General features: G+C 45.8%; 1 protein-coding gene across 2 annotated transcripts in view; it reads right to left on the reverse strand.

Moving 5' to 3' along the window:
- TNNT1 (troponin T1, slow skeletal type) overlaps positions 1-13,122 on the reverse strand; it is a 55,807-nt gene that overhangs the window by 20,104 nt on the left and 22,581 nt on the right. For both annotated transcript variants that reach the window (XM_073569896.1, XM_073569897.1), the window contains exons 2-4: positions 10,482-10,503; positions 8,382-8,442; positions 7,993-8,109 (exon numbers count right to left, since the gene is read on the reverse strand). In XM_073569896.1, coding sequence (XP_073425997.1) covers positions 7,993-8,109; positions 8,382-8,435 — 171 coding nt within the window. In that variant the 5' untranslated portion in view covers positions 8,436-8,442; positions 10,482-10,503. The remainder of the gene's footprint in view (positions 1-7,992; positions 8,110-8,381; positions 8,443-10,481; positions 10,504-13,122) is intronic.

Genomic DNA, 13,122 nt, shown 5'->3' on the forward strand with positions numbered 1-13,122 from the left:
CGAACATGCTCGTGTGCTAACCGACTGACATAGGTGTGTTCGAATCCGAGCATGCTCGTGTGCCGAGTGACTTTGGCATGCTAGAATCCAAGCATGCTTGTGTGCTAGCCAAGTGACTTTAGTGTGCTAGAATCCGAGTGTGGCGCCCCTGAGGCTTCAGTCGCCACAGAGGTACTGCACCTTCTCCTAAGGTGTGGTACCCCACCATCCAGGTAGGGTGGGAACTCCCTTTCACATTCCAACACATGCACCCCCACACACAGGATAGTTCAGCAGGGACCCATCCATGCTTTATGCTGGAAAGGTCATAGGGTGCCTTTTGTGGTCCCTGGCTTCGTAACACGAGAGGTGCTGGGGAGGCGGGTGGAGTTAGCTATAAAAGAGAGGGAAGGTGTAGGATTTCAAGTCAGTCTGACAGGAGGGCAGTCAGTCAGTGAGCCACTCGGTGAGGAGTGGGGATCCCTGGAAGAAGGGATGGAGGAAGGAGTGCTGCAGCTTCCCCAGTGAACTGGGCCAGCTGGCACGGGAAGGAAGAGAAGGAGAAAGAGACGTAGACGGGAGACTACAGATTCCATAAGAGAGATAGATCAGATAGGAACGAAGGAGAATAGAAGGACGGTGGGAAGCAGGTTGAGAAAGAGAGAGAACCCTTCCAGTCCAGAGCGCAAAGTCCGGGGCCCGGTCCCCGAGGTTGATTGGATCTTTATGTCCTGCAACAGACACCGGAGGAGTAGTGAGCCACTAACGCCTTACTCCCATCATAGACTTGGGACACAACAGCAACTGGATAGTGAGCCGGGACGCAGAGAGGAGTCCCCGAAGCAGGCTACAGCTGTCTGTCATACAAGTAGAGACTAGGAACACCTAGAGAGAGGCATTCCAGGGTAACTAAGTACTGGAGTGCTTCGCACCTAAAGGCGCATTTGGAGGAGTCGTTCAGTGAGGTACATATTGGCGGAGTGTGGAGAGGAGAATCCTATCCTGCCTGGAGGTTGACTGGGGCCCTGACCTGAAGAACACAGTGCGGAGGCAGGCAGTTGTGTGAACTGCAAACAGTGAGTAAAGCTTTGGAACCGCATACTCTGGTGTCCTCCAGTTATTCCAGCACCGCTACATCTGGGTAACAACATCTATACCATTCTGCGCCTCTCCTCGTCCATTGCACCTACACTGCCCTGGGACTACAGCTCCACCTGTGGGGAGCTTTACCATCTAGGCTGCGCGTACCATCAGTCCCAGAGGATCTGCCCGCAGCGTCGGCCTGACATCACACTTGCCGAGCACCACAGGTGGTGTCACGAACTATTCCAATAAACTTTAACACCATTAACATCACCGCCATTGATATTGGGTGCCCAGGGCCACGGACCGGGTCACCGCTGCTGTGACACATTCCCCCTGACTCCGGCCCGGTACCGAGTACCCCACAGCCCTGGGTGTGAGGGGCGACCCACGAGCATGCTAGTGTAGGGGAGTAGGTCCAGGAAAGAGGACCAACCATGTTTCTGGGCCGGAACTAAGGAGGCTATCACCCGTGTTTCCGGGGGGGTATGATTACAGGCTAGCACCGATCTTTAACCAGGCAAACAGGGCGCGGGTCCACTGTAAAATGAGTGGTGCAGGGAAACAAAGGAGACTGGGGGAAAAAGAGAGATGAGCTATAAGTGGGAGGAGCCTAGGGGACTTACCCTGTCTGGAGTGAGTCAGCACTTCAGAGCGAGATGAGACAGGACCCAACCAGACCAAGCAGAGAGCCCTGACTCATGTACGGTGCAGAAGTCTCTCCCTGAGCAGCTTCAGAACTCGGGCCTCGGCGTCCCCCCAGGCGTGGTATACCCCGTGCATTAGCCGGACCTCCTCCATGGGCAGTCCGCTTGCTGGCTGCGGCCTACTCTCCGGGACCCGCGGCCATCTCTGCTCTGCCACAGCCCGCGGCTGCGGCCTACTCTCCGGGACCCGCAGCCGCCTCTGCTCCGTCACAGCCTACGGCTGCGGCCTACTCTCCGGGAGCCACGACTGCTTCTGCCCCGCTCCACACCGCAGCTGCGGCCTGCTCACCGGGGCCCGTGGCCTCCTCCGCTCTGCTCCCCACTGCGGAAGGCCCAGTGTCAGGGGAGCTGCACGGGGCCCGTGTACTCCCTGCGGTCCCGGAGCGCAAGGACTTCCAGACGTTCCGGCAACGCTTCCTCAACTGGACACGTCGACTGAGGTACCGCCGAAACATTTCTCATCCACCAGCTCTGCAGGACATCAGAGACCGTTAAATGATTCTTCGTTATTCAGTCCCCGTTCAAGCCCCCAGGGTCCTTAATTGCCCAGTCCGTGGCCGCCTAATGGTCACTTCTCGCCCCGTATCGTTCATTTTGTATGGCTACTGTGTATTTGTGTTTTGCCTCCCTGCATGGAAAACTCATTGTCAGCTTTAACCTATATTTCTATATATAAAAACTTGCGTTTAACCCTTGTTCTGCCTCCTGCTCGTCACTGCATCCTCCGTACCTGCTAGTTACTGACTTTGGCGTGCTCAAATTTGAGTATGCCCATGTGCTAACTGAGTAAATTCAGCGTGTTCGAATCCAATCATGCTCGTGTGCTAACCGAGTGACTTTGGAGTGCTAGAATCCGAACATGATCGAATGCTAACTGAATGACTTTGGCATGCTAGAATCTGAGCATGCTTGAGTGCTAAACCGAGTGACTTCAGCGTGTTCAATTTCCGAGCATGCTCGTGTGCTAACCTAGTGACTTAGGCGTGTTCGAATCCGAGCATGCTTGTGTGCTGAGTCACCTTGGCATGCTAGAATCCAAACATGCTTGTGTGCTAACCAAGTGACTTTGGTGTGCTAGAATCCGAACATGCTCGTGTGCTAACCTAGTGACTTAGGCGTGTTCGAATCCGAGCATGCTCGTGTGCTGAGTGACCTTGGCATGCTAGAATGCAAGCATGCTTGTGTGCTAACCAAGTGACTTTGGTGTGCTAGAATCCGAGCATGCTCGTGTGCTAACCGAGTAACTTTGGCGTGCTAGAATCCAAGCATGCTCGTGTGCTAACCGAGTGACTTCACTGTTCTTAAATCCGAGCATGCTCGTGTGCTAACCAAGTGACTTCGATGTGTTCGATTTCCAGCATGCTCGTATGCTAACTGAGTGACTTCAGTGTCCACGAATTTGACAATGCTCGTATGCTAACCGAGCATGCTCCTGTGCTAACTGAGTGACTTCAGTGTCCTCAAATCTGAGCATACTTGTTTGCTAACCAAGTTACTTCAGTGTGCTCGAATCCATGCTCATGTGGGATGGACAGACATCTGGATGTTCGGGTCTGGTCAAACAGTTACAAAAAGTTTGGGTGCTAGAACAGTACCCGGACCCCATTCACTTGAATAGGGGGCCTGAACATCCAGTTTTTGCTGCACTGTCATGTGCATGACAGCATGGCAAACACCGCTTCTGATGGGTGGGGAAATCATTCCCGCCGGTCAGAGAGCCGCAGTTCCCATGTTGTCAAAAGACAGCGGGAGCGCTCAGCTGTGATCGGAGGTATAAAGTTTACATCCGCTCACTGGTGTCAGCTGATGGGACTACTGATCCCATCATCCAAACCTACTACCGCTAATTACAGCGAGAGCAGGAGTGACGGATGGGAGCAGGGGTCGCAGCTGCGACGGGGCCCGAAGTGTTTAGGGGCCCGATCTCGGAGCTGCAGCTGCTCATTGGCTGTGCAGCTCCTTGCTTTGAGTGGCTGCCAGGCTGCAAATTGGCCTGATGCTATGGCTGCACACAGGACCTGTGATGAGGTCACAGGAGGGGAGGAGTCAGGGGTCACATGATCAGGAGCCTGTTGTATGCAGGACTCTGCCGACCTGGCTGTCATGGTGCTGGCTGGATGAGGGTAAGTTTCTGTGTGGCATCAGGAGGGGTTTACAGTGTGGATGTAGCAGAGCTGTGTGTGTGTATGAGGTGTATGGAGCGGAGCCGCATGTGTACGAGGTGTACGGAGCGCAGCCGTGCGTGTATGGGGTGTACTGAGCGGAGCCGTGTGTGTACGAGGTGTACGGAGCGGAGACGTGTGTATACAAGGTGTACGGTGCGGAGCCGTGTGTGTACGAGGTGTACGGAGCAGAGCCGTGTATGTATGAGGTGTACGGAGTGGAGCTGTGCGTGTACAAGGTGTACAGAGCAGAGCCGTGCGTGTACGAGGTATACCGAGAGGAGCCGTGGATGGTACGAGGTGTACGGAGTGGCACCGTGTGTGTACGCGGTGTAAGGAGCGGAGCCGTGCATGTACAAGGTGTATGGAGCGGAGCCGTGTGTGTACGAGGTGTACGGAGCAGAGCCGTGTGTGTACGAGGTGTACGGAGCAGAGCCGTGTGTGTACGAGGCGTACGGAGCAGAGCCGCGTGTGTACGAGGTGTACGGAGCAGAGCCGCATGTGTACGAGGTTTACGGAGCAGAGCCGCGTGTGTACGAGGTGTACGGAGTGGAGCCGCGTGTGTACGAGGTGTATGGAGTGGAGCTGCGTGTGTACGAGGTGAGCGGATCCGCGTGTGTACGAGGTGTACGGAGCGGAGCTATGTGTGTACGGAGCGGAGCCGTGTGTGTAGGAAGTGTACAGAGCGGAGTCGTGTGTGTACGAAGTGTACGGAGCGGAGCCGTGTGTGTGCGAGGTGAGCGGAGCCATGCGTGTACGAGGTGTACGGAGCGGAGATGTGCGTGTATTTTGGCATGGGGGGCCCATTTAAAAGTTCGCACTGGGGCCCATAACTGTAGTTACGCCACTGGATGGGAGTATTCATTAGCCACTCCTGCGCTGTAAATAAAAAAAAAACGGCGTGGGTTCCCCTGTATTTTTGCTAACCAGCCAGACAAAACTCACAGCTGGCGGCTGCAACCCTCAGCTATCAGCTTCATCAAGGCTAGTTATCAAAAACAGAGGGGTCTCCACACTGTTTTTTTTAATTATTTAAATAAATAATTTAAAAAAATGGCATGGGGTCCCCCTCATTTTTGACAACCAACCTTGCTGAAGCAGACACCTGGGGGCTGGTATTCTTAGGCTACTAAGGGGCCATGGACATTGCCCCCCAAGCTTAAAATAGAAGTTTGCAGCTGCCCAGGAAAGACACATCTATTAGATGCGCCAATTCTGGCACTTCGCCCAGCTCTTCCCACTTGCCCTGTAGCGGTGACGAGTGGGGTTCATATTTGTGGGATCAGAGAGCCGCGGCTCTCTGACCAGCGGGGATGATTTCCCCGCCGATCAGAAGCGGTGTTTGCCGCGCTGTCATACACATGACATTGTGACAAACACCCGGTGTTCGGACAGCCAAACACAAACTTCCTGGTGAAGTCCGTACCCAAACAGTAGGTGTTCGGTACGGACGCCGAACTTTACTGTTCGGGTTTGCCCATCTCTACTCGTGTGCTAACCAAGTGAATTCGGTATGCTCGAAAAATGTTCTAGTCCCCACAGCTGCATGTCTCTCAGCTGTTGGACAGAAGCAACACATGTAGGGATCTCCTGTTTGTAAGGCAATCCCTCCATGTGTTGTGGCTGTCGAAATGCCACGAGATGTGCAGCCGCAGGGACTGGATCATATTTTTTGACACCTTATCGAGCACGTTCATTCATCACTACTGAGCATGCCCAGCCCCTGCGCCCCCTCCATACTTGCGGACCCCTGCACAGGACATGTATTTATGTCCTAATGTGGTACGGGGTTAAATAATACTTTGTAGGAAAAAAATCTAGTCGTTTAGAGATAGCCTTTCTATAATATTAGCGGGTCGCCCTTTATGAAACTTGGCTAGATATAAAACCTGTGAATGAATTGCTATACCATTAAATGCCAGCAATGGCTTGTTTGAAGCCAGTTTATTGTAAATCCATTACAAGTGTAACCTCTCCCAGGATAATTTGCAGGTGTATTGTGTGTCATTGTGTGCAGCACATACACCCACATCTGAGCCGTCCATCACTGTGTTAATAATCCTGTAGGGTGGGGGCAGCGCACATGGTATTATCTGGAATTTACTTGTCAATACATGCACTTATGTCTAATTTATTGGCATGGCAAACACTAGATAGATTTTTTTTCTTTGTTACTTTGTGTTATTCTTTCAATAGTGAAGAGTAGCCCACACCTCAGCGCAAACTAACCATTGGTACATTTATGACGTTGAATAAACAGTGACCAAATCTCTATGTAATACCTAAAAAAAACACATACAAAACCCAAACCCTTTGCCGTGGCCTATAGATCATTATTACAGGAATGTAATTTTTTTTTTTTACTACATTGTATCACAGATTAGTATGAACTGAAATCTTCAAAGGAAATTTGTCAGGATTTAAATCCATCAGCGCCTTTATTTCTTTTATCTGTTGCTGCATTGTCTAGAAATTATTGTTTTAATTCATGTGCAAATTAGTAATTAAGTGCTTATTGGAGTGAGCATGCTCCAATAAGTTGTTATCCGAGCACACTCAAGTGCTAATTGAGCATTTTGGTGTGCTTAAAAAATATGCTTGCATTGCCAAGGCTGTTTGACAACTGCTACACATGCAGGGATTGCCTGTTTGTTAGAATTATCGCATGCAGAAAATACTCGATTAAGCACGAGCATGCTCGTATAACGCTTTATCCAAGCACACTCGCTCATCACTAGTGACCAGGTTTCCCACCCAGCACCAGCCTCTTACCTTGATTGATAGTTCACCATCTGATTTCCTTCCTTGGCATCTGATGTCACATATCAATCAAGTCAATGAGGCTGTTGCTCATTTGGGACACCATCTCAGGAGGCTTTGTCTCCTTAAGTGCTCTGTCACACCCAGAGCACTTAACACTTAATTTGCATATGTAAAAATGCTAATTTCTTGAGAATACATCAACACATAGAAGATATAAAGAGGCTAATGGATTTACATTTCTAAGACCTGCTTATATACAATTTTCTTGGTTGGATCTTTAATGGCAGATTTCCTTTAAGTAAACCTAATGGGGTTGTGGTGCTGTGTAGATTGCTTGCCACTATTTATTTCAGTATTTCATTTTTGGCTGGATTTCTCCTTTACGTACATCTTGACACTGTGAACCAGTATGCTATTTTAGATTCCACCTAACGATTAGGGCTGTGCCAGGTTATAAAGCTCTGATTCTTAATATTACAATTATTGTATATGTGCACGTTTGTAGGGTTGCAAATGCAAAATTGGCTTTTATAAATTCCATAATACATTAGAGACAGGATCTTTCACCATGTCAAAAGTGTCCAGTTTTTGCACTTATTTTATTCCCACTGCTCCTCTGGGGCGTGTCTTTAGTCTGCTATGCATAATTACTCTATGGGCAACACCTCCTTGGTAAAAAAAAAATAAAAAAAATTAGCAAAAAATGGCCACTTTTGATCTGGGAGCAGATCCTCTTTATTATAATGATGGTTACTCATATCTCTAGCTAATTATAATGCTGGAGCAATTCTGCCATTGGGTCAAAAAATTCATCCTGAGGCCATGTGCACACGCTGCGGTTCTTGCTGCGGTTCTGCTGCAGTTTTGACCGCAGCAGAACTGCAGCAGTTCTGCAGCCAGTGTACAGTAGCATGTTATCTTATGGGATTAACATTCTGCTGTGCACATGCTGCGGATTTTTACCTGCGGAAAAGCTGCGTTTTTTTTTCCGCAGCATGTCAATTGTTTCTGCGGATTCTGCTGCGGTTTGCCACCTATTCCATTGTCCAGGTGGCAAACCGCAGGGCAAAACCGCAGGCCAATCCGCAGGAAAAACCGCAGGTCATTTTACCTGCGGTTTTACCTGCGGTTCCGCAGATATGAATCCGCAGACGAATCTGCAGTGTGTGCACGTAGCCTTAAAGTGTTTTCTGTACGTGTTCAGGCCCCAGGTCGTGAGCAATTTTATTAGTTCAGTCAAATGGATATTATGTACTTTTCATGTATATTTCATATTAAACATATAATAATGTACATACAATTCTACCCTTTAGGCCAATTAATTCTTCTTCCTCCTTTTTACGTTGTTCAAAGTGAACATCTATCAGTGTCTGAAGTTCCAGGAGATCTTTTTCCATTCTCTTCCGATGGATATCCTGAAATAGCAAAGGATGACAGCATGTGGCTTTATTCATATATTATACAATATCTCTAGAGAAACATTTGAGTGTTATCCTGTTTCTTCATGTTTAAGCCAATCCATATATTTGGGTGTATTTCAGCTTTCATTTACACTATTATTACTTTGTCTTCTTGTGCCTATAATATCAATTGTCTTCGTGAAATAAAAACAACTTTCCCTTTTATTTAATGAGAGTCCAACATCATAATTAGATATTATTTACGTTTGTAAACTAAAATCACTTACATCAAAGTCAACTCTTTCACCCTCTGGAATTTTTGGAGGTACAAGCTGGGCCATTGTGGGTCTAAGAATGACAAAAAACAGGTGATGTTAATATTTGACCTCGGAACAAAAATTTGGAAAGCTTTTTCATTATAGTTGTAGAAGCTACATCTTTACTTAAGCTATAGAGATTTAATTGAGACAATGGAGATGAATGGCCAGGAAACTTGCAGGACTAAAGTGTATAAATAGAGGCTGCAAGCAGGAAGTGAGTGAGTGTGGTGGCTGAAGCAGTTGAATGCGCCAAGGAGATAGAGGGGAAAGAGGCATCAAGGGGTCTCCACAGAAGGCATAACCTCAAAGGAGGTGGCTGCAAAGAAGTGTCCTGTTGATGAAGGTAGTACAACATACTGGTGACATAATGCTAGAATACTACTGATTACTTGATCTCACTGCTATCACTAAAACTAAGAAGAATGGAGCCTAAAAAGGTGCGAGCCACTTCATCTCCTAATAGTTGCCCTTGTTTTTTATGGGTATCTCTACTGACTAGCATCGATAAGACTTTGTCTGTCCTTCAAACCACACATCCAAGCCCTTACCACCTCCAACTCAAAAATATTTCCAAAATTTGTGCTTTCCTCAAACCTGAATTTATTAAAATATTAGTACATGACCTCATCATTTCCCACCCTGACTACTGCAATATCCTACTCTGTAGCGTCTGAACTTATACTCTCCACTTCTCCAGTCCGTCCTTAACTCTGCTACCCAATTAATGCTCCTATTGCCTTGCTACTCTTCTGCCTCTTCCCTTTGATAGTCCCAGGCTTCTAATTCCCCAAGGAGTCCAGTGTAATTTACCAACTATGACTTACAAGACTGTCCTTAATCTGTCCCCGCCATACATCTCCTGATACCTAACCACACATAATCTCCGGTCCTCACAAGACCTCCTTCTCTCCTCCACACTCCTATGATCCTCACTTAATCACCTCCAAGATCTTCTCCAATCACCCCCCATCCTCTGGAATGCGGTGCCTCAACATGTCCGATTGCCTCCAATATTTGGAACCTTCAAACACAACCTGAAAACTCATCTCTTTCGGAAAATCTACAGCCTGCAATTATCCCACTGCCACCTCACCACCACTGGAGATGCCCCAAACTCCCAACCCAGTTGTCGTCAAATGCAAAAAATATGTTGTCAATGCATTTTGAGAGACAACACTTTAACTTTATGGTCCACTTTGGTGACTAATCTTTCCTTCAACCAGGGTAAAGTTCCAGGTGCCCTTATCTGGCAAATCCATCTTGGCTTCCTGCTATTTCCTCTATCTTCCTGGCAACCAGCAATTGTGGAACATGTCCTGCCAATCCTCCGGCTACATCACGATTATGACATTCTTACATCATATTAATTTTCTATCAAATTTGCCGTGTCTCACCTTGTTTCAGTAGATTTTTAATGACAAGACATTATTATATGGCCAATCTTGGTCATTAAAGGGATATTCCCATTTCCATGATCCTATCCCAATATGTAGTACGTGAAATATTATCAGAAAATACCTCAAATTAGAAATGGAGTATAGTTCTTTTGATTAACTATGTCACTCACCAAATGTGCAGGGCATTGCAGTAACTTAGGTATCCATGGTTATGACCACTCATATAGTTACAGTTAGTTTTTAGTGGTCATAACCATGGATACCTAAGCTACTAGAATGCCCTGCACATGGGCTAATCAGAAGAAATATACTACATTTCTACTTGAATTTGCTATTATTATTATTATTATTATTATTATTATTATTATTATTATACCAACTACATACTGGGAGAGTATCTTAGCGATGGGAATACCCCTGTAATTGGAGCCTTGGGTGAACACTGCACATCTTGTCGACACAAGAACTGAACATTCTAAATGTATTCAAAAATTCAAATTCAAACTGTTTATTTTTTTGTTGTTGAAAGTTCCATAATAACTGATGCTCTACAATGTCCCTCCATTTATGGCCGACCAGTGAGAGGGCTGAAGTTAACAAGGTCTAATATGCAGCATGAAATCTGAGTAGCTGACAGTTTAATGTGCCGCTATGGATGGAGAATGCTTACCTTGGCCTGGGGCGCTCCTCCTCTGTTAACAAGAAAACATATATAATATTATTACAGTATTCATTCAGCACAGTAATGAGATTTGACATTACACTGAAAGCTGAGTCATGATGTAATCTTCTCCTGGTCACAAGCCTGTAGGGAAGGTGTTATTCTTCTCTGATGTCGGGTTTTACAATTTAACATCACTTAATTTCCCATCAAACATGGTGTCAATTAGCACGCACCACAAAAGACATGATGGTCCCTGCCTTCAAACCCTTCTGTTGTGAACTGATCCCCAGTGAATTGAAGCTGCTTCATAATCTCTATGTCGGATATGTATTTGCTGTGACAGTCGTATGGTACACAAGCAGAAAAGTGGAGATATGTAAGTGATGGAACATGTATGACTCAGGCTGGCTTACTTGGAAGTCTGTAGGTAAAGGGGTTCTTAAAAAACACTTAATGGAAGCTAGACTATAAGCTAAATATGAAGTGGGACCCCCATTTATCAGCCTAATCTGTTCGGAAACATGAGAAATGAAAGGAAACTTGCCAAGTTGCACACGCAGTTCACTCTGTTGACAGCACGGTGTAGAGAAAGAGGAGTTGAGCAGGATCATATATATGTTTGTTGGAAAAGATTCAGTATAACTTGAGTTTTATTCATTGAAATACTGGGCAATTGTGCACATATGAGTCCAGTGGGCGGTTCTACTAGTGATTGACACGCAGAGCATAGGGAAGACTGTCAATCACTGAGAAAGACCTCCCACTGGACTCATATGCCTACGAATACCACTAATTTCAATGAATAAAATGTAAGTTTTACTGTACTTTTTCCAACAAAAATATCTATTAATCAGATCAACTCCTGCTCTATAACATCCTGCCTACAGATCAGAAACTATTTTCAACATGACAGGTTCCCTTTAAGTATTACAAAGTTTTCCTCAAAATCAATTTCAGTGTAGTCCAAGAAAGGGCAGGTCTTCCAGAGCAAATGATCCTCTTTGTAACAACTTTTCAAACTGGATAAGAATAAAGGATCTTGATCACGAGGCGGAAACCTTCCATTAATTCAGAATTCCCTAAAAAGGTTCTATGAGTTTTCTTAATACCGACATTGCTTTCTTGGCCTTTTTCCAGAGAATATGAATGATAACACCAAAACTTTTTCTCCACTCATGGTTAGTGGTTGGGTGAAGCCATTTATTAACAAACTACTGTGTTTTCTCTTTTTAAATTTTAATGACAACCCAAAACATCCAAATGACCCTGATCAAAAGTTTACATACCCCATTTCTTAATTATGTGTATTATTCAGTCTAACATCAATGACAGCTTGAAGTTTTTGTGGTAGTTGTGGATGAGGTTCTTTATTTTCTCAGATGGTAAAGCTGCCTACTCTTCTTGGCAAAAATCCTCCAATTCCTGTAAATTCCTGGGCTGTCTAGCATGAACTGCGCACTTGAGATCTCCCCAGAGTGGCTCAATGATATTGAGGTCAGAATACTGAGATGGCCACTCCAGAACCTTCACTTTGTTCTGCTGTAGCCAGTGACAGGTCGACTTGGCCTTGTGTTTTGGATTGTTGTCATATTGGAACGTCCAAGTACGTCCCATGCGCAGCCTCCTGACTGATGATTGCAAATTTGCCTCCAGTATTTGCTGAATTATGCTGCATTCATTTTTCTTTCAACTTTGACCAAATTTCCTGTGCCTTTGTAGCTCACACATCCCCGAAACTTCTGCAATCCACCTCCATGCTTTACAGTAGGCATGGTGTTCCTTTCATCATAGGCCTTGTGACCTTTCTACAATGAAACGTTTATGGTTGTGGCCAAAAAGTTCATTTTTCGTCTCATCACTCCAAATTACCTTGTTCCAGAAGTTTTGAGGCTTGTCTCTGTGCTGCTTTGAATATTGTAGGTGAGATACTTTAAGGCATTTGCGTAGTAATGGCTTTCTTCTGGAGACTCGACCAGACTATGCAGCCCATTTTTCTTCAAGTGCCTCCTTATTGTGCATCATGAAACAGCCACACCACTAGTTTTCAGAGAGTCTAATATTTCAGCTGATGTTATTTGTGGGATTTTCTTTGCATCCCAAACAATTTTCTTGGCAGTTGTGGACGAAATATTTGTTGGTCTACCTGACCATGGTTTTGTTTTTACAGAGCCCCGATTTTTCATTTGTTATTCACAGTTAGAACGCTGCTGACTGGCATTATCAATTCCTTGGATATCTTTTTGTATCTCTTTCCTGTTTTATACAGTTCAACTACCTTTTCCCGTAGATCCGTTGACAATACTTTTGCTTTCCCGATGATTCACAATCCATAAACGTCAGTGGCTGGATGAAAAATGCAAGAGTCTGTCTGGATCCCAGACACTCACTCAGCTTTTATGCACACACACTGATTACAAGCAAACAGGTCATAGGTGAGGATGTTACCTTTAGAAGCCATTCAAACCCATTTGTGTCAACTTCTGTGCATGTTATCAGGCCAAAATCACCAGGGTATGTGAACTTTTGATCAGGGTCATTTGGATGTTTTGGGTTGTCATTATGATCACAGTAGTTTGACAATAAATGGCTTCACCCAATCACTAACCATGAGTGGAGAAAAAGTTTTGGTGTTATCATTCATATTCTC

This window comes from Dendrobates tinctorius, unplaced genomic scaffold, assembly GCF_039654945.1.
Source record: "Dendrobates tinctorius isolate UK_male_01 unplaced genomic scaffold, ASM3965494v1 ptg000028l, whole genome shotgun sequence".
NCBI lineage: Eukaryota > Metazoa > Chordata > Amphibia > Anura > Dendrobatidae > Dendrobates > Dendrobates tinctorius.